Consider the following 21,666-nt stretch of genomic DNA (forward strand, 5'->3'; position numbering starts at 1 on the left):
CTTTGTGTTGGTCTCTAGCCCAGTTCTCTTAGTCCTTTTGTTTTATTTAGCTGCAGGAAAATAATTGAAGTGATAAGTTGCTATTATCCAAGTGTGCTGACTATATTTTTTTCCCTTTCTTTACCAAAATTTTTTCTTTGGGAGTAAGTGGAAGGCTCCTAGGGCACCTGTCCCTGCAGGGAATAGACAGGAGACTAATTTTGAAGTAGAAAGTGATATCGGGCACGTGGGAAGGTGCCCATTAGTTGTCAGCAGTATTTGTACATTTAAAAATCATGGGAGTGTCATGGGAAGTAATCAAGAGATGAGAAGCAACATCCTCAAGAGGAGCACACAGGGAATCAGAAGGCCTTTCCTCTTTTTTCTCCCTTCCCAGGAGTCTGCTAGGCAAATAAGCTTCTCAATGTCCTGGGTTTTGTCTTTATTTCTTACTGCAGAATACTGCAAAACATTGTGTACAATATTGTGGAGGTCTGCAAAGTATTGTGAACTTTAAATGCTGATGCTTTATTGTAATGATAACTTCAAAATACCTCTGTGGTGCAGATTGGTTTTTTGCTCATTTTTCTTCTGTTTGGAAAAGCTGTAAGCTTCCAGTTATGTGTTAAGACTTCAGCAAGGCACTTGAGCATGAATTTGAAATTAAGCATGTGCATTAGTCCTTTTCTGAATACACAGAGCTATTAATTAGGGCTTGTAGCAAGACTGATTGTCTGAAGTATGAATAGAATGTGCTTAAGGGGGGGAGAACCCTGCTTTTCAAGCACATGCATATCCTGTTGGTAAAAACTAATAAATAAAAACCCTCTAGTTAGCCATGCACTGGTGTGACCTTCCAGCTCCGAGTCCCACTCTTCCCTTGCTGTGCATGACACTGAAGTAGGTTATGATCAATATGGTTAGTGCGTTAAGTGAATGTAATGATGCTAATGAGCCATTTCTTTATAATGATCAGGTTCTCCAGCCCTGCCCAGCAACATGGTATATTTTGGAAGCTCTCAGGATGATGAGGATGAAGAAGAGGAGGAGGAGGAGACAGAGGACACAAAAACAGCCACAAACAATGCTTCATCATCATGCCAGTCAACCCCTAGGAAAGGAAAAACGCATAAACATGTACCAAATGGGCAAGGTAGGTCCTAAGTAGTGCTGTTCTCCTGCACTCCCTAGTAAAGAAATGTGCTGAATGTGCTCAAACCTTGTCCATTCTTCTGGATCTGATTGAAAAAGTGGTGGAGTGAGATGCAGTGTTAGCATCTTACACTTTAACCTGTTTATTCTGACAACCTGTACTCTCTCTGTGGCAGAACTACCGCAGGGCTGGAATTGTATACACATATACACATATATACTGAAGTGGGGGTCAGTCTCTTCTCCGTGTAACAAGCAATAGGACCAGAGGAAATGGCTTCAAGTTACACCAGGAAAGATTTAGATTAGGTATTAGGAAGAATTTCTTCACTGAAAGGGTTGTCAAGGCTGCCCAGGGGAGTAGCTGAGTCACTGTCCCTTGAAGGTATTTTAAAGTCATGTAGATGTGGCACTTGGGGACATGCTTTAGTGGTGGACTTGGATATCTTAGGTTTATGGTTGGATTCAATGATCTTAAAGGTCTTTTCTGACCTAAAAAATCCTATGATTCTGTGAGACATATTTTTATATATGTATACACACACACATATATGCATATATATTACATATATATTTATGTATATATATATTTATATATATGTATACACACACACGTATAGACACACAGTCACTCTCTCTGGCTTTTTTGAGACTGATGTTTAATTGAGAATGACTTTATCAAAGTTAAATATAAGCATTCATAAGTGTTATCAAAACACGTGTCAGGGGCAATACTTAATTTCTCTCATGTGGTATTGAGACCACACTTGCAGTGGGTTGATACTGCATTCATGTTGTTGATTGAAAGATTTTATGGAAGAAACTTTTTCAAGTCAGTTATTTCTCTGCAAATCAGCAAAAGCTGCATTAATTACACAGTAATTGTGTCATGATGTCCTTGTGCCATATCTTGAAAAATGGATCCATGCTTATTGCAGGATTACCTAGTGTATAATGGAACATTTAAAGCCATGCTGAAAATTCCTAGAGCCTGCTGTAATACTCCCCTGCCAGCATCCTGTGTGATGTGGTTCTTGCTCCAGCAAGAGCTCTTGTATCATAACACCTCTGTGCCATCTCTGCCTGACATAATTTCAAAATGTAGCCTATGTTCTCTGTTCCCTTCCTCACTATTAGTTTTCCATGAAAATCTTTCTTTCTGGTGACTGCCCCTTCAGCTCTTCTCTTAGTTAAAGGACTGATAGGAAGGTCTCTTTACAGTGCACTTTTTGAGAGGTGACCTGTGCCTTCTCTATTTGTTCTTTCATGCTACCTTGCTCCAAAGAAGAGATGAGTAGATCCCAATTACTTCCCTGTGCTAATCCTCATCTCTGCCTTTCAAAAGGGAGTTTTCTATAAAGGGTGCCTTTGTTGCATATGCCAAAATTCTTTTTCATTACTGCATCTGAATCTGTTTTTATTGCACACCCAAGCTCAAAAACTCACTTTTTGTGAATGATTTGTGGATAATTGCAAGGGGATGTTATGCCTAATAGCATTTCAACTGTCAGCTGTGACCAGGAGCTTTAATGCTTTACCAGCCATAGATCAAAACTTGGCACTTAGGATTGGTTTCTAAATAACCCACCCCCCCCAAAATAAGACGCACAAAACTCTGCTTATGGAAAATGAGGCTGCATGTAACAGAACTGCTCCCTTAAATGTGATATATCACTGCAAAAGGAGCTGATCATGTTCCTTGAGAATGTCCCAGATGGCAGCCACTTGGAAATTAGCTCAAAACCGGAGACACCTGAAATCTTAATTGGGGGTAAGTAAAGGCAAACATAATGAGCCATATAATGGCTTCATAATCTTAATCAATATAGATCAGAGAGAGTGTAAATGAAGCTGCTGCTTTAATAGAGCTGCAAAAGACCTTTATAAAATACATAGGAGACAATGTGAGATGTTTTGACAAAGGTGAAGAAACAGGAATTCCCAGAGAAGGCAGCTGCTTCTTCTTCATCATTGTAATTTCTTTTTTTCTTCTTCTCTTTTTTTTTTTTTTTTTAATTAAAATTTCCTTACCCAGGGGTATTCCCATTCTTCAGTGTCTGTTATGTTGGTTGACAGCCAATAGTATTTTTGTTTCATGTGAATAAAGTAGGTTCTGGTTCATGTGTGTCTGTTTTAAATGAGACCACACACAAAGGCAGACCAGGGACGGGTGCAGCAAATGAATTTAATCTAGCGTGAGAGTCTATTTTTAATGAATTAAAGTCTTTTGTTTTTAATATACAATGTGTAGTCAAGCACTTTGGACCTGAAAATGCTAAGCATTTGCTATGACATACAACAACAAAGGTTCAAAGCTTGATTAATGTCATTAGACAGTGTCAAATGATTGCTTTCTACTCAGTGGGGGCCAGAACAACTTTTCTGGGCAAAGTCATTTGTCAATATCCTCTTCTGATGCCAATATGGGGCATTATTAAGGTTGCACACCAAACTGTTTGTTATAACTGAGCCTGTTGAGCCACCTTTTGGACAGCTAACTCAATCGAGAGCGCCTGAGTGTGAATGGGAAGCACGTATAGCACGTGGCATAGCTTGCTGCACAAGATGAAGTAATTAGCTCAACTGACTTGTTGCCTTCCAATCTTACTGCTTACACAGATACATTTAGAGCATCAAATTGTTACCCGTGCCTTTTCACCCTCCTTCCATAGTACTGCTGATGTGCTGCACACTCATCCAGCTCTAAAAGAGCAAAGTGAAATGTTTGGCAGAAGTGTTTATCCCCTGCACTCATGGGAGTGTGTAAAAGGGAGTGTGCAAGTCTTTCCAGGGAGGTATTGGGTCTAAATTGCATCTCTCTGCTGCTCAGAGGAAATTCCAAGTTGTAGGTAAGAGGGTAGGCTTAAGTCTCTGTTCCTGTAAACTTTAATTCTTTGAATTTCCCTCAACTAAATAAATCCTAGTTTGATTTTATTCTGCAGCACAATGGAAGGTTTTCTCTTCAGGCTCCTGAAAAAAGTGTTTGCAGGTGCCAAGTGTTTTGCTAGGCAGGCTGTGATAGAGAGCTGGAAGGTGGAGCTGGAGAGTTGTTGGGTTATCGGTCCCATCTCAGGAGCAAAGGAGGATAGGCATTACTCTACTTGAAAGGGCTTGTGGCTTGGAAAAGTGCCTCAGGCAGAGCAGCACACACAGATACAGTTGTGTAGACAACTTCGACGTTGCATGCAGCAGGCTACAGTTCCTCTAATAATAGTTGGCTAATTTTCTCAGGAAGAATGATTGGAAAATTACATATTTCTCACACCAGCACAGCAGCTCAAAGGCAGAGGGGAGTGCACATCTGGGCCAGCACACCTGGGAATGTCTTGTTTGTCTCTGGATGCCAGAGACAGACAATTAAGTTCTAATTTACTTTTAGGAAAACAGAATTAACCATCGTTGCTTGTAACCAGATTTCTTCATGGAGGGTGAGTCTGGTGTCCTTAGCTGGAGCAAACCAGCTCCAGTGTGCCAGCAAACCTACAGGGTCAGAAATGGTTACTGGTTCATGCTGTGTTTTGTTAACATGAGATAAAAATTGCTCTGCATGCCTTTTGCCTGAAATGAGCAGGGGAGAAAATTGTGTGAATGCTTCTTTTTTTTCCTCTCTTGAGGCTCAAATGTCAAAACAGACCTGGCAGTAGTGCATAGAAAGCAAGCATTGCTAGAAACACTATACCCTGCTTCAGTGCTGTCTTACTCGCTTACCAGAAACGCAGAAGAACATTTCGCTTCTCAATTTGCAATGGATAGTTTAGCAGAGTAATTTTCTTACATGTGTAACAGTACAAAGATGATGCAGGAAAAGATTGTAGATGGCTTTTTTCTTATTTCAGGGTGTAGTTCAGTGCAGCGTTTGTGTATCTTGGGCTTGAGTGGCACATCTTTTACATACATTACTGTTTGAGTGTGTTGTCAGAAAATTCTGATTTATGGTTGCAGTTTTTTATTTAGTTTTGGTTTTAACTAAATTTGGTATTTGTGGGTGGGTACATGAGACAGAGTCTGAGGCTTATGCATCATTTTTAGTGAAACTAATCCTGAAGAGGTAAACATTTAGAAGAAAAATATTTTTTGCAGAATGAGAAAATTTCAGGCAGAGTGCTGCAATAGTTAATGGGTAGGCAATTATTTTGGTGATTTACAGCCTTTTGTTGAAAGACCATGGAACCAGTAATTGTTGCAATAAACATTTTTGCACATTTAATTTTTCTGCAAAAATATGTAACACGAAAATTACCCGTTTTGCAGTAATTTGCATATTTAAATATGCAAATCAGGCACAACACATTTGGGGATTTGCGGATTTTCAGTAGCTAGATGTACGACCTGTGGAGAAGAATAGGGGAGCTGGAAGTTGCTCCAAAAAAAAAAAATTGAATTGTTATCCTGGTGCGAGACTCGTGATAACAGACAGATACTTCTTGTATGGACTTGCTGCTTAGTGAGTGACCCTTTTGATGCTGTTTGTGTCGTAATGGTTAGGTGAGAGTAATGAATTTGTGCTGAGATGAGACACTTGGTATTGAATTTTTGCAAACGGTGGCACGGTGTCTCATACCAATAACACTTCTCCCTGTGGCCCAATATATTCCTGTGCGCGCAGGGTTTGAGCCGTGTTATTGATGGTGTCAGAAACTAATTCAGTGTTACCTCTCTGCCGTGGCTCTCCTGTTTGACTCCTGCTAGCATGCAGCTATGGAAATTTTCATGTGGTGCTGTCCACTGAGAAATTGAGTGGTGTTGCATTAGGGATAGGGAAGTGTGGAAACAGCAATAGGACATGTTTTCATATGGTGTGGTGCCGGCCTTTTCTTCTGAAGTACCTCTTTGCTCCTGACTCTGAGTAGGCAGAGCATGTTGGGGGGTTCCAGAAGACAGCTTCTATCCCTGGGAATGATTTATGGAAGTCAGAACATACCCAACATTTAAGGAAAACAATTGGCAGTATTAAAATACTGTGTTTTGTGGAAGTAGAAGGTTGTTTTAGTTCCTCTGGGAGGGGAAAAGAATTATTGCCTGGGTCCTTTAACGCAGTTTTAGAGCCACATAAATGTTTTCACAGTGACTTAGAACTGAATTAAAGCCAGAGCAAGAATGTTTTTGTACAGTAATGGATACTCCATGCCAGAAAGTTGATTAATACTACATCTCTTCCCAAACACGATCTATGTAACAACATGAGGTTTGCATTGGAATAGCTGGCTCGGGTTCACAATATTGGCAAGGTTCCCTTTTCTCCTTCTCAAAACAAAACTTCTCCCTTTCACTTCTATCTCCCCTCTTTTTTTTGGATGATTTTATGAATGCACAGTCACTTGCTTTATGCAGTACAAGCTCTGCAACATGCAGCACATATATATATGTATGTTCCATGCCTTCATCTCCCAGACACTGGCACACAGCAAAAGGGTTCAGTACTCTGCAGTCCATATTAAACCTCCCCAGTTACCTCAACTATAAAGCATATCAGGTGCAGGAATAATCTCCAGGAGGGCTTGGGAAACAAAGCTTTGCCCATGGAGTCAATAGCTGACTGAACCCAGTTCACTAATTCTGCTGCTTCCACAGTGAAAGGCTGATTATTGTACATAATATAAATTAGCTTCTGAATGGCTGGCTGACTGTATCCTGTGAAATGTTTGTGTGCAAATTAATTTGTAGGAATACTTCTGAAAATTGCTGAAAACACATTATGTTTATCGCCCACTACAGTGTCAATTCCTGTAGTAAATGCTTAGTTAATCTGTAGTAATTGAGCACATCTGTGTCTTTACTTGACCAAAAATTTTTTAGGCATTATTATAGCTGCACCTAATACAGGCACAATTTGCACAGTTTGCATTGGTTTGTGTAGGGATTTTTTATCATAGTTTCGAATGAGATACCCCAAAGTCCCTGTATGGGATCCTGAGTGAGTATTGGTGCCCGGGGTCTAGTTCCCCTGACGCAGAGAGCACTGTGATGCGTCCATGGGGATCATGCCTGCCATAAGGTTTTGCTCTGCTGCCATAAATTATATCAGTGGTTTAAAAACCCCCAGTGCTCGTGAGTTTTGAATATAGTGGTTCAGTTTCTTTGCGTTTGATCATCACTGCTAACCAAAAGACCCACAAGTATTTCACTGTGGGACTCTTACTGTTTCAGTTTAATAATAATAATAGCTTTGGAGGACACAGCATTTTGAGAATAAGCATTCAGATGGATACGGGTATAATGATACCCATTTATTCTATTTGGAGTGTCTGATCACTAATAATTTACTTACACTTTTAATTATTTGTTAATAGCACTTCTTACCTTTAACTAAAAGCTGTTCTGGAAATACAGAGTTGGTTAAGGTAGCATAAAATAATCATAATTCAAGACTACATATCATTTCTGCTTCGGGAATGCAAGCTTCATCACTAGTGTTGGTTGGAGTTGGTGTTTTGTCTTTCTATCTTTTGATGAAATTATTGCTTCAAGGGTGAAACTTTTACTGACTACTCTTTAGCAAGGAATTAAAGTGACTGGGAACAAAACATTGGATATTGGCATGTCAGACTAACCTCTAATGTGGGAGATTGTCGTGGAACACATCTGTCTGGGGTTAGTAAAGCACAACGTACACCTTACCTGATTTTCTGAGTGCCTCAGAAATATTTAAGAGCTGGCAGACATGAAGGAGAAGGCAATTTGCTGCATAAGAAGACACAAAAGAATTAGTAATCATTTCATTGTTTAATCAGATTTGGTCTCGGTAATACTTGATGCAGAGTGTTTGGGGGTTATTGTTTTCTTTCCTTTTAGAAGTGGGTGTTGCTGGCTTATTTTCTGTTACTCTTCAACAAAATTTTTTGAGGGGGTTTTTGGTCATTTTTTGGTGATACATTTTTTCTTTGAACTGTCTTACTAGCTGTTGGGGCCAGAGTTTAATCTAACTCTATTGTACTAAATAACTTATTTATTATCTGAATAACTTATTTCGACATTTTTAGTAAGATGGGAGGAAAATCATAGTCTCAGGGATTTTTTTCCCCCTTAAATGCTTGGCTTGTGCTAGCATTTTGTAATTAATCAACTTAACATTTTGATAGTTTTTCACATAGTATGTTTGTGAACTTTTTAGAACTTACTATTGTGGAAAGGTTTTATAGCTGGATATAAAGTAGCTGGGTATAAGAGTAATCTAGGTGTTGGAAGAAACAAATACTGATTTTTATAGAAACTGATACCATCCAATGTTTAATGAGAGACAGCATGGCAAAAACTGTTTTGCATCTACATCTCCCTTTGTTGTGTTTTCAGACTTAAGCTTTTTAAGCTTTTCCTGTGAGACTGAACATTTTTTTCCTCCTATTTCTCTCTTCCCCCTTTCAAGAATCTTACAAATTAAGACAAAAGATAATTACTCAGAGGGTAAAACTGGCAGAGTTCCCACGACACTTAAATTTAATGAGCTGTTGCATATAAAATATACCTTGTCTCATGTTTGCCTTTTTTTTTTTTTTTTTTTTTTTTTTTTTTTTTTTTTGTGAACCGGAGAAGTGCACAATTTGGCTTTTTGGCTGTGTTTTCTGTTTTAGTAATCTTCGGTTTTTAAAGTGGCAACTGATTACAGAAAATTAATCTCTCTGACTTGAATGTTTCCGTAGGAGCAGATCAGTATATACAATTTGTTCCCTCCAAAGAAAGATATCACTCTAAATGATAAAATACATGTTAACAAAGCTGCCATTGGTGGTTTGTGCTATGTCTTATTAAAAACAAATAATTGTGCTTTGTGCATCTCTAGCGCCTTCCATGTGATGTGAGAATTCCTTACGAAGGAGGATGAATGTATTGACATGAACTTCCTGAGAGGGGTTGGCAGTTATTATCAGTTTCATCACTGGAAATGAGACACAAAGGGTTATGTGATTTTCGCTGAAATCACTGAGAGATCCTTGGCTGGCTGGGGCAGCACCAGTTGCTCTTGAGCTCAGGAGTGACAGAACCATGGGGAAATTTGCGGTGACTTCACTGCTGACAGCTTTTCTCTCATTCTTACTCCATTTATGCAAGTGAGAAGGAAGAGAGGAGGAAAAGCAATTGGCAGTTTTTTATTTTTAATGTAATCTGCTTCAACACTTACAACTGACTGAATATGATAAGCGACCTGAAAATCAAATCTCTCAATAGTTTGCTGGGGTTCTGGCTGTTGAAAGTGCTGCAGGAAGCTGGATTACTGTTTGGGAAGGTTTGGAGGTAGGGTCTAGTCAAAAGCAGCTTAGCTGCCCCTCTTCTGTCCAGCAGGATTGTTGGGTTTTTATTGCTACTCTTACTGCTGCTGCTCCTACTGTAATACTGCAGGACATCTGTAGAGACTGCTAAGCTTCACAACTTAGATAAGAAGGTATGTGTTGTAGGAATATCACCTTTAGTGACAAAAGAAGGCCTTCATTTCACAAGAAAACAGTAACCTCATGCATTTAGTTACTATTCCCAAACAGATGGTGTATGTTGTGTGCAATAAATAAGATTTTCACATAGTTGTGCTATTAAGTATTTATGAAGTTTCTTGTTTGCATCCTTTCCTAAACCATGTCCAAAAAAAAAAGGGTAGAAATCAAGAGTAAAAGGCAGGAGGGCACTTGCCATTGTGGATGTCGGATCATAAGCCTTGTGGACCTCTGTCAAGTTGTCCACTGAAGAGGGGGCATCACTGACATGAGTTCAGCGCATTTCTGATTAACAAGCAGAGAAATGGGATGTGATTTTTGTGTTTGTTTGTTTTAGCTTCAGCTTTTCATGTTCCCTGACAACAGAAGAGCAGCGACTGTTCTTAAACAAATTCAGTAGAGAGACAGGAACAAAACTTGCTTCTATATATTTGCATAATATTTATTGTACAAAAAATAAAGGTTTCTGTTCCACGCTTTCTTATCCCTTTACTTCATTAAAAGGCTACAGTCCTCAGCATATGTCCCAGTGTTACTTCATGTTGCATGTTCCAAAATGGTTTTAGTATTTTCCTTTCTCTGCAGAAGTACCTTTTTCTATTTGCAGCTTTCCTGCTATAGGCAAACTGCTGTCAGTTTGATTCAGCAGTTTGGGTATTGATGAAAACAAAACATGCTTTTTCATGGAACATTTCCTTTCTGTTACATTGGTATAAAAATAAATCTTTTTTCTGTTTAGGTTATGTTTAGAATTCCCTCAGTGCAAGAGCAAAGAAGGATAATTAAAACTGTCATAAATAAAAATCAAACTCATAATTCTAAATATAGATCAGTCAAAACAGTAATATACCTTATATGTTTTAATTTGGATATTGAAGATAATGTGTGCTAACAAGAAGAGGAAATGCTTTAGTAAACCTGTTCATTTAAAGAAATATGCAAAATAATGCTTCTATTTCTATGTTGATTTAACTTTAGATGTAAGAAGGCATTCACTAAATATCCAAGACTGAGAGCAGAGAGAATTGTGGTCTTTTGAATGAAGTGTTTGGTCTTGCATACTTTTTCTTTTCTTTTTTTTCCTTAATAACCTGATTTTCTCTCTTCTCAGTTTTCAATGGGTCCAGCAAATCATCGAAGGAGAAAGAACCCGCTCAGAAACACAAAAGCAAAGAGGCCACCCCAGGGAAGGAGAGGAACAGCGAACATAAGGCTGAGAGTCGAAAAGACCAGGCTGCTGCTAATCACCATCCTGCTACAAACACTGGCTCCTCTACGAAAGGGCTCACGGCTAACAACCACCACACTCTTCATAGATCGGCTCAGGACTTAAGGAAACAGGTAATGAGTTGTACTGTACTGTGGACACACAGGAAACACAGGCTGTTAAGGTTCTAAGCTTGTTTTTTCACTGCTTGGTGTAGATCGAATGTGGCAATCCTCAAAAGCATGCTCTGGAACAGCAGGGAGTTAATTTTCAGTGATAGAAAGAAAGAAAAGAAAATAAAAGTGTATATATACATGGGAAGCCAGTATGATAAAGCTTATAAAATTATGATATCGGTATGATAAACATGTCTTTTTATTATCTGGTATATTCATATGAAAGAGTAAAGTTCATATTGCTATTTATGAAACCTTTCTGACTGGCACTCCGTGCTGACAGTGCCAAGGCTGGCAGCACATGGAAGAAGGAGCTGGTCTGTGTGGCTTATCTCAGAGGCTCACTGGTGCTGTGGAGAAGCTGACATTGCACTCACGTGCCTCGGTTTGCACATGGGCAGCACAAACGTCGGAGTTTGGGGAAAATGTTTTGTCTGATGTATAAAGAAGACGCTCCAAAAATATTGCCTCCTTCACAGTGGAGGTACCTGGTGGGAGAAATTTTTATAGAGTTACATGTTACTTGGTTGAAAGCTAGCAAAAAAATTCAGCAAGGGATTTGTTTCAACCTAACTTGAATTCGGGTGTGAAGGTTTAGCAAACCAGTCTTTTAGTGCTTGTGACTGTCCTTAATCAGGCCCAGGCTGGGTTAGCAGAGTACCTGCACCAGGGCAATGCAGTACAGAAAGCTTGCTGCTCTCAGGCATTTTGGGGGCCTGGGGTTTTTTTTGTGGGGATGTGGGGAGGGATGTTGCTTTGGTTGTTTCGGGGGTTTTTTTTTTTTGGTTGGCTGGTTGTTTTGCAGTGATTATTTCTCAACAGCCTAATTAGAGACAGCCTTTGCTTGCTGACATCTGAAAGTTTTTCTCCTAAGTAGGCTGACCTGGTCTTCAGTGGAGCTGGAATTGCCATCTTGTAGGGGGCTGTCAAGGCCTTGAAATGACACTTCTGAGACACAGGCTTCAAAATAAAAAATGGCAAAAAGAAAAGCAGTGATGCTGTTGCTGAGGGAGTCTTTAATGCTCTGTGTTTCAGTGATGGTTTAAGTTCTCCTGAGATGCCTCCACCGGATTTATGCTGCATTCTGAAGCAAATTTGAGATTCTGAAGGCTATTTACAGTTTATTTGTCAGTACCTCTGTAAGACTTCAGTTCTTTATTCCACCATGGCAATTTGCCCTTATCTAGGCATCAGTGTAAATATCTGCCTTCTTTCGCATCCTTCTGGATTTCTTTTTTTGTGATTAACAGCATCTTGCGGTCCTTGTTGTGGCATGATCTGTCATGAGCTCATTGTGTTGAACAAGTTTCCCAAAATGTAAGGATGAACTTCTTAGTTCTTTTAACCTACTGGAACACTTGTGTGAAATGCTTTAAAGTTGTATCATCAGAGTTTGGTTGGTTAAAACTTTTGTGAAAGTTAACTGCTGCCACTTCAGAAGGTAGTTCTGAAAGGAAAAAGACAAGTGTAGAACAGTTTTGTCCACAACCCAAGTGGTTTGGCTTCATAGAGTATTAAATGTTTTCGACTGTGCAACACACAATGGAGAAAAGTTTAAAGTGATGCAGTACAGCCAGCAGTCACACCACATGGACACCTCACCAAGGGTGGTCCCCAGGCTTCAGAAAATAAGGGGAGGGTTAAATCAAGATGGATTATGTGTGTTTTCTTTTTTTTTTTTTTTACTTCCTAAAAAACGGTTAGGCACCTAAATATTCTTCTGCAGCCCACAGTAGTATAAGAACTTTCTTACAATTTTAATAAAAATGTGACTAACTAATTAAAGGTGGATTATATGTTTTCCCTGACAGAAAACCTTAGCTTTGTACAAAACCCTAGACTTAATCAGTTATGGGACATTGCTAAATTTCCTGCTGTTGTCCTGAGTCTTTGACTTTTTCATTTTCACAGGGTACTAGCCACATGTTCCTCCTCCTTCCACTATATTTTTGCTCTTTGATCACTGCATTTGCATGATTTGTGTTTATTTTTGTTTTGTCACGTCTTACAGAAAATAAAGGCAGAGCACTAGAAATTACCAGAAATTTACTTTTTTTTTTTTCTCCCTCTTTCTGTTTTTCTGTCTTTCTTAATCTGGTGTGCCCTTGCACTTGTAACAGGTTCCTTATCTCTTTTGCTTGCTTATTTGCCATCTTCCAAAGCCTTGCTACTTTAAGGGCTTGTGAGCAAAGGAAATGTAGTTCAATGGGGCCCTCTCTTGGCCTAATATGGTAATTTACCTCTGTACAACTCTTAGCAGCGCAGAACTATTTTTATGAATGAATTCAAGATCAGTTGCATAACTTGGATTTGTTTGGGACCAAAACTGTTGTCAGTGTCTCTAATGTTGCTCTTATCATTGTGGTTGCTGTCTAGCAGGTTGTTTATCTTTTGGTTATGCTTTTGGAGGCTGAAACCTAGGTGCTATGCAGAGGTGTGTATGTAGACCAGTTCAAATCTAACAAACCAATTGCTGCAAGACTGTGCTGGTTCTCTTTTTTTTTTTTTTAAAGACAACAAAATTTAATATCATACCATGTTTTACTGCAGGGCAAGTGTTCAGTAAAGGAGAAAAAAGAGTGGTTTGAAGACAAATATATGTCAGCAAAACTGGGAACATTGCTGAAAAGCAAAGATAAGATTATTCGTATCCCTAGTTTCACCTTTGGCTCAAGACTTTGAGTCATGTAAGGCTAATGTCAATCACTTTATTCCTACTAGGTGACACACCTAGTGGATGAATGAAAGGCTGTGGATGTTGTCCCCCTGGACTTCAGTAAAGCCTTTAACACTGCCTCCCACAATTCTCTTGGAGAAACTGGCTGCTTGTGGCTTGGATGGGTGCAGTGTTTGCTGGGTTAAAAACTGGTTATATGGCTGGGCCCAGAGAGTGGTGGTGAATGGCATTACATCCAGTTGGCAGCTGGTCACTCATGGTGGTCCCCAGGGCTCAGTGTTGGGGCCAGCCCTGTTTAACATCTTCATCGATGACCTGGATCAGGGGATTGAGGACACCCTCAGTCAGTTCACAGATGACACCAAGTTGGGCAGGACCATTGATCTGCTGAGGGTAGAAAGGCTCTACAGAGGGATCTGGAGAGGCAGGAAAGCTGCCCAGCAGGAAAGAACCTGGGGTTGCTGGTTGACATCTGGCTGAACAAGAGCCAGTGTGTGCCCAGGTGACCAAAAAGCCAATGGCATCCTGGCCAGCAGGACCAGGGCAGTGATTGTCCCCCTGTACTCAGCACTGGTGAGGCCACATCTCAAGTGCTGTGCTCAGCTCTGGGCCCCTCCACAAGAAAGACACCGAGGTGCTGGAGCGCGTCCAGAGAAGGGCAAAGGGGCTGGGAAAGGGTCAGGAGCACAAGTCTGATGAGGAGCAGCTGAGGGAGCTGGAGTTGTTTAGTCTGGAGAAAAGGAGGCTCAGGAGGGACCTTATCACACTCTACAGCTGCCTGAAAGGAGGGTGTAGCCAGGTGAGGGTCAGCCTTTTCCTCTGGATAACAAGTGATAGGACCAGAGAAAATGGCCTGAATTTGCACCGGGGTGGGTTTAGATTGGGTATTAGGAAAAATTTCTTTGCTGAAAAGGGGGGGGTCAGGTATTAGAATGGGCTGCCCAGGGAAGTGGTTGAGTCACCACCCCTGAAGGTATTTAAAAGACCTGTTGGTGTGGCGCTTAGGATTTAGTGGTGGACTTGGCAGTGCTGGATTAATGGTTGTATTCCAAGATGAGCTGGAATAAAAATTCAAAATACTGTGCTTACCATCTAGAACTGGAGGTTCTGTCCTAAAGCTCATGGTGCTGATGACATGTTTTCCTTTGAATAGGAGAAGCTGTGAGGATACTGCCTTTTTCCATCACCACTTTCCTGTGTTCTGTTCTTAGCCCTTGTGTCACAACCTCTTGCTGAAGGAGTGCCCCAGGTGACCTTTCAGACTTCTGGTCACAACTTCCTTAGAAAAAGTCATCGGCAGGCTGGAGTGACAAGGTGCCGCCATGTAACCTGACTGCTCACACTGACATTTTGTCTTGATTTTGTCTGACAGCACAGTAATACAGCTACAACCTCCTGAAACGTTCTGAAAACCTTCTCTAGAGGAGACTCCACAATGTCCATTGACAGCTTCTTCCAGTGTTTTCCTTCTCTACTAATGAGCAAGTTTTTGCAGTTGTGCCTCAGATCATTGTAGATATTTAAAGCAATTTTTCCTCCTGCTTTTCCCAGTGAACAAGGAAAGAGCATTTACTGTCTCTCTTCAGAGGAGCTCCTTCTGCATCAGAAGACTGTTACAGAGTTATCCCATGGTGATCTCTTTCAGATTAATTAAGACCAGCTCCCTTGGCTTTTCAGCCAGTCTTATTTTCCAAACACCTGAGTACTTTGTGTTCTTTCAGACTTTCTCCTCTATCTAGATTTTTCTCACAGTGTGGCCCCAGTGCTGGGTCCAGCTCTTCATAGGAAAGCCTGTGCTCCCACCCTTTGCTTTTGACATCCTTAATAATAAGTCTCAGAAAGTGATTTGTGTGCTTTGTATTGGCATTGCAATTTGCAGCTCACTGTGGTCCCCAAATGCTATTCTTCCTCTACATATATATAATCTGTGCTTCCTAAAAATAGCACTTCCTCCTACTGTAGAAATGTTCTGAAATAGGTTCTTCAAGATTGCCTTTGGTTTTGATCTTGTCCTGTGAGTGATTACAGCCCCTTCTAGGTGTGTTTCACTGCCAAATTTTACAATAATGAAAATACTTGGTAGAACCAAGGCTAAGCCAAGTCCCTGCAGAAAGACCCATTAAATGCCCTCTCAGGACAGTAGCAAACTGTAGCAATGAAAACTTTTCTTGAGGATGACTTTATTTAGTCCCTTGTGAAGCCACTTTAGAGTAATTATGTCTGGAATGTGTCTCAGGAGTTTGATGGAATGTCCCAGGGGGCAGTGATGGAATCCTACTGAAGTGGAGGTGCTTCTTTACCTGCTCAGCCAGGTGTCTGTTGGAAGATGGTTAAATTTGCTTGATTTGCTATTTTGGCAAAACTCTGGGTAGATTTTGCTGTTCCGTTTTTAACATTTTTTTATTGTCATTTGTGTGTTTGCAAATTACCTGTTTGATGATTTGTTCCAGAATTATTTTAGGGTTTGAAATTAGGCAGACTCTTGTCTGCCCCCAGCTTACTTCCAGGAGCCATGCCCTAAGTTATCCAGGTACCTTCTAGCTTAATGGGGTTGCTTTCCTAGCCTTTTTTTGCTGAAATGGATTGTGTTCTATACCTGATAAATATTCAGTCACTGGCACTTCTGGTGAAGGTTAATGCAAAAGAAGCAGGAACACTTTAGTCAGGCTATTTGTTTTCCTTCCTTGTGTGGTGCCTTATCTCTTCCATTGTTTGTTATCTTGTATTTTTAAGGTATTTGTAATTTTTTTTTCTGTTTTAGTCTCTTGCTAACTGAAGTTTCTTTAGCTCCTTGGCCTTTCTGATTTTCATGTGTGCTTTTTCTTTTCCTATGTAGTTGCCCTTAGTCACATAATTGTGTTACCACTTTTTACCGTGATTATTTTCTAATTTTCCAGTTGTTAGAGAACTTTGTGAACAGCCATAATGGCCTGTGCTTTGTGCCTTTTCTCTGAGTGGAAATTGCTTTGGTTTGGATTTTTTCAGGTGGATTTTTCTTTTCTTTTGTTTTGTTTCTGGGGTTTTTTTGTTCTTTTTTTTTTTTTTTTAAGTCTGTTGTCCTTTCTCTACTGTTGTCACATCTTAGAAACAAAAACCCATTTCATGATCACTGTCACCCAGATTACCTTCCCCTTCCAGTTCTCAATCAATTCTTCTCTATTAGTCTAGATGAAATCTGTAATCAATGTTCCTGTCTATTTATAAAGCCAGGGGTGTTCAGCGCTTGTTGTGACTGCTGCAGGCAAGAGGTAATGTCTCAGCAACTCCCTACCCACGTCTGTTCTGCAGCATGAAAAAGTGCTGTAAAAGTCAAACCCAGGCATCCATTTCAAATACAGAGCACTGCTTAAATTTCAAGGGAAATGGGTAAATGCATTTCTGTTTGCAGCTGTTTGCTTTCCAGATGATATCTCATACATCTTTGAAAAGCTGAAGGTGAAAATTCATGTCATCAGTTAACTGGATTTTCCTTAAGCGTTTCTACCTTGCAAGCACAGGAAGGACAAGAATATGGATGGTTTTTAAAAGAGCTTTACTCCTGCTCCAGCTTCTGGAGTACAAAGGAGAAAATGTGCATAAACACACTCACAAACACACACGCGTATGTGTGTGTATGCAGAATATCCAGGCTCCAGTTCCTCTTCCACAAGTCACTGTGTGCAAGACCACAGAACAGTATTTTTGGTCTCTATTTGATCCCTATTCTATATCATCCCTATTATATAATTGACTGTAGTTCTTGCATTTATTTGAGAGAAGCTGCCATGCTTACTGATACAGCAAGGATTTCAAAATCTCACAGGAGAAAGTATTACAACTCTGCAGGAAATGGTGTTACCTGAGCACTGAAAAGGGGTGATTATACTGTATGCTTTCACTTTGAGCACTTTTATCAATGTTCCTGACTTTTGGGTGTGTTTTTCTGTGCTCACAGTCATTTAAGGAGGTGAGAAGTCAATGTTTAAAGTCGTGTAAATGCTGAAATTTGTTTGAGGTTTGAACTTGAACTTCATTTTTTTTAGTAGCGGGGTTTAGCTTTGGCAGTGCTGAGCTGTCTCAATTCCCTTTGTAGCTGAGGATTGCTTTTGGTCCTTAACACATCTTGTGATTAAAATGCAAATTCTAGTCTCATAACTGGGTTTAAATGTCTGACAGAAAGCAGCAGAGTCCAGCAATGCTAAGCTGCATTGACACAATATGATCTAGTAGAATATGTGTCAGCAAAATTGCCCAGATACCAAACTTAAAAAAAAAAAAACCATTGGACTACTGTATATGTTTTTTTTTATTTCAAATTATCGACTTCAGCAACAATATTTAGTATGTATGAATCCTTCATGGCCATGCTGATCTGTTGGGTGCATAATATGTTCCACATCTCTTTTTATATGTATACATGGATAGATGGTAAATTGATTTGAATCTCAGTGTGTGTTTTTGCAAAATGTGCAGATTCCAGTTAGAGTAGGTAATATATGCTCCCTACTTAGCTAAGAAGCAGTGAAATGTGTGTGCACTTAAAGGAAGTTGGGTGGGAGAGACAGTGTGTCTTGGGGGCCAGAAAAAGAGATAATGAAGGTATCAGTTTGTAAATCAGACTGTCTGTGTTTTGTAATACCATACCAGCTTTCTGGAAGACAAGGAAGGGGGTAGTGCAAACAAGGGACCTCACCCTTCCTAATGCCAGAGGCTTTGTACCCTCTGAAAGCAAGACTGGGGTTTTTCTGGGGGCTTTCTGGTAAATTAAAAAAAAAACAAAAAACAACCAAATCTCTATTTTATTTGATTATTATAAATGCCTAGTCCCCTCTCTTGCCTGCGTGCAAACCATAATATGAAGATTGTATGATGGGGCCAGCAGTCAGGACTGCAGAGTATGGTTGTCCAGCAAATGGGACATTGGGGCTGAGTGGTCACATTATTAATTTACTTTTCTGTTTTCTGTTTCCTTCCTTCTGCTCCTCCTGCAACACTTCTGGCATTTCAGGTTTCTAAAGTCAACGGGGTCACTCGAATGTCATCTCCGAGTGCAAATGCAGCCAGTGCCAAAAAGATGAGAGAAGTCAGACCTTCACCGTCCAAAACTGTGAAGTACACTGCAACAGTGACAAAGGGAACTGTCACATACACCAAAGCCAAGAAAGAACTGGTCAAGGAAACCAAACTAAATCACCACAAACCCAGTTCACCTGTCAACCACACAATCTCAGGGAAAATAGAAAGTAGCAATGCAAAAACCCGCAAACAGGTGCTATCCCTTGGAGCATCCAAGTCTAACAATACCGCTGTTAATGGTGTAAAAGTCAATGGCAAGTTGAACCAAAAGACATGCACTAAGGAGGTGGGGAGACAGTTAAGGGAGGGGCTGCGCAATTCGAAGAGGAGGCTGGAAGAGACGAATCACATAGACAAAATACAGTCGCCCACCAAGAGAATGAAAGGGGCCGTCAACTTGGCAGAAGCTGCCAGCAAAAAGGCAGCAGTAGAAAAGCCTTTGCTGAATGGACACCTTAGAAAGGAAGTGCCAGAGAAGAGTTTGGAAAGAAATAGGCCGAAAAGAGCCACTGCTGGAAAGAGTACGCCAGGGAAACAAGCACATGGCAAAACTGAAAATGCCTCCTGTGAAAATCGTTCTACCTCTCAAGCGGAGTCCTTGCACAAGCCACAAGACTCAATGGGAAAGCACGAAAAGGGCAGTAGTAAGTCTGGGTGGGGGATGCTGGGGGAGATTCCCATCCTAAGGCCCTCCCCCAAGGAATTTCATGACCCACTGATATACATTGAGTCAGTCCGAGCTCAGGTAGAGAAGTATGGGATGTGCAGGGTGATTCCTCCTCCAGACTGGAGACCTGAGTGCAAGCTAAACGATGAAATGCGGTTTGTGACACAGATTCAGCACATACACAAGCTAGGCAGGCGCTGGGGACCCAACGTGCAGCGGCTGGCCTGTATCAAGAAGCACCTCAAATCTCAGGGCATTACCATGGATGAACTCCCACTCATAGGTAAGGGCTGTGATTCCCTGGCAATTTGCCGCTGCTTGTAAGTGTCCGTATCCGACTTTATGCTCCGTTTGCCTTTGTGCTTAACCAGACCCCTGTTCAATTCATACTGCAGAGCTCTGGATCTCTCTCTTTTTCCATTGGCCAGGCACTATGCAGGTAGGTTGTTGGAGAGCTTTCCAGGGTGACGTTATATTGCCACTTTCCTCCCTATCTGACCCAGGGGAAAAAAAAAATCCTATGTGGAACCTCAGTCTGCAGATTTCAGAATCTTGTTCTTTCCCTGCTGTTTATTTTTGTGGGTAGTACAACTATGGATATTGATAGCCTTGTTTTAAAGGTTGTCTCAGAATATTTTCAGACCTTTCCAAAGATGTCTTCCTAACAGGTTGCAATGCTGCGAGGCTTTAATACATTTTCAGCCGCGCGCCCCCCCCTTCCCCCCCCCCCGCCTCTTTAAAAACATTTAACCAAAGGGGGAAGAAAATATCTCAGAACTGACTTGTGTTTGGGTACTCAGACACTTAAAATCACAAATTTGCAGTGACCTGCTGACATTTAACAACCATTAAGTGTCAAGAATAGGCAGTAAAATGTAGTTGATTGCGAAATGGAGGTTTCATTATTTCTCCCAGCAGGTGTCTGCCAGGGCTAATGCCTGAGTGAGAATCACTTATTTAACAGAATTCTTGGTTTATGGTCTGCTGTCAGATATGACACGTGACAAAAATGTGACAATAGTTTGTAAAAACATGACAACAGCAGCATACAAATGAACTACTGAATGAGCTACCTCCATCTCTACTGCCTTTGCAGCCACCGCATAGTAAGAAACCTGTGTTTTTAATTTTTGTTAGTTCTCCCCTTTGTTTTTGAGGTGTTTTGAGTCAAGAGCTCACAGGACCTGCATGTTGCAACTTGAGGCTAGAGTTTTGCCTTTGAGGCATTATCCAACACGAGGCAGCTCTCGGCGCTGGTTGGATTAAAGGACACGCTTTTCTGTTTAAACAATTCACAACACTTCCTTGCCCCCGCCTCCTCCTTTTTAAGCTTTATTTTATATTACATATGGTTAGTGAGGGAAAATGCATAAAAGCGCACAAAATTATTGCAGACTTTATGGTGAACTGATGCAGGGCACAGCAGAGAAATAACAAAATTTTAAGAAGGAGGAACGAGGAGTTAGCGCTTTGTTGTTGTAGCTGTGCAAAAACATTCAAGGAAATCTGAAAATTAAAATCACTCAAGCAGCAATAAGTGAACATTTTGTATGCCTAATGTATGCAATGGTTGTATGCTAATAGAAAAGAATAATGAATTACATTTACATTGGCAAGAGAGAGAAGAAAATGTGCAAGACAGCTCGATTAGTGCTCCTGGAACAATGTTAACTTTTTAATGAAATACCTTAACTCGGCATTAAGATGGCATTACTGTTAATTATTTGTATTATTTAAGCACCTAAGAGCCTAATGAATAGGCAAGGATTCTATTCTGCTGGGTGCCATATAACCAGAGCAAACAGTGGTCTCTTACAAATTTGCATCCTATGTATCCCTTCTCCAGTTAATTTCCTGCCTATCCGGTGTTTGAAATCAAAAACAAAATGGAGAAAAGAAGCTGGAGATCATCAGTGCACAAAGAGGAAAAATCTGTTGGTTCTAGCAGGAAACATATAAAATAATCTGTGGTGATAAATGCACGCTTATTTAAGTAGACATGCATACACAGCCCTTCACTCAGGGCCAAATCACATTTCCAGTGAAGTAAGTGGGACTTTTGCCAATGGCTTGTGTAGTGCCAGCATTTGGTATTAAATGCATACCTGAAGATTTAAGATTCTCTTTTTTAAAATGAGCTTGCTCACTAAGCAATTTAAAAGTAGGGAAATTAAGGCAATTAAAAAAAAACCCCAAAGTTAGACACTGCTTCTGCATAATGTGCCAGATCTCCTATTTAAGCCATTTTGCTATTGGTGCTTTTAAAGAGGTTAGAACTCCTTTTTTGTTGTTGTTTTTGAGGTTTTTTTCCTTCCTTTTTTTTCTTTCAG

General features: G+C 40.3%; 1 protein-coding gene across 2 annotated transcripts in view; it reads left to right on the forward strand.

The window, feature by feature from the left end:
• JARID2 (jumonji and AT-rich interaction domain containing 2) overlaps positions 1–21,666 on the forward strand; it is a 213,795-nt gene that overhangs the window by 165,607 nt on the left and 26,522 nt on the right. For both annotated transcript variants that reach the window (XM_042049152.1, XM_042049151.1), the window contains exons 5-7: positions 956–1,132; positions 10,666–10,895; positions 18,602–19,619. In XM_042049152.1, the coding sequence (XP_041905086.1) occupies positions 956–1,132; positions 10,666–10,895; positions 18,602–19,619 (1,425 nt within the window). The remainder of the gene's footprint in view (positions 1–955; positions 1,133–10,665; positions 10,896–18,601; positions 19,620–21,666) is intronic.

This window comes from Corvus kubaryi, unplaced genomic scaffold, assembly GCF_017639235.1.
Source record: "Corvus kubaryi isolate FWS band 111438036 unplaced genomic scaffold, C.kubaryi_AGA036_p1.0 69, whole genome shotgun sequence".
NCBI classification, from domain to species: domain Eukaryota; kingdom Metazoa; phylum Chordata; class Aves; order Passeriformes; family Corvidae; genus Corvus; species Corvus kubaryi.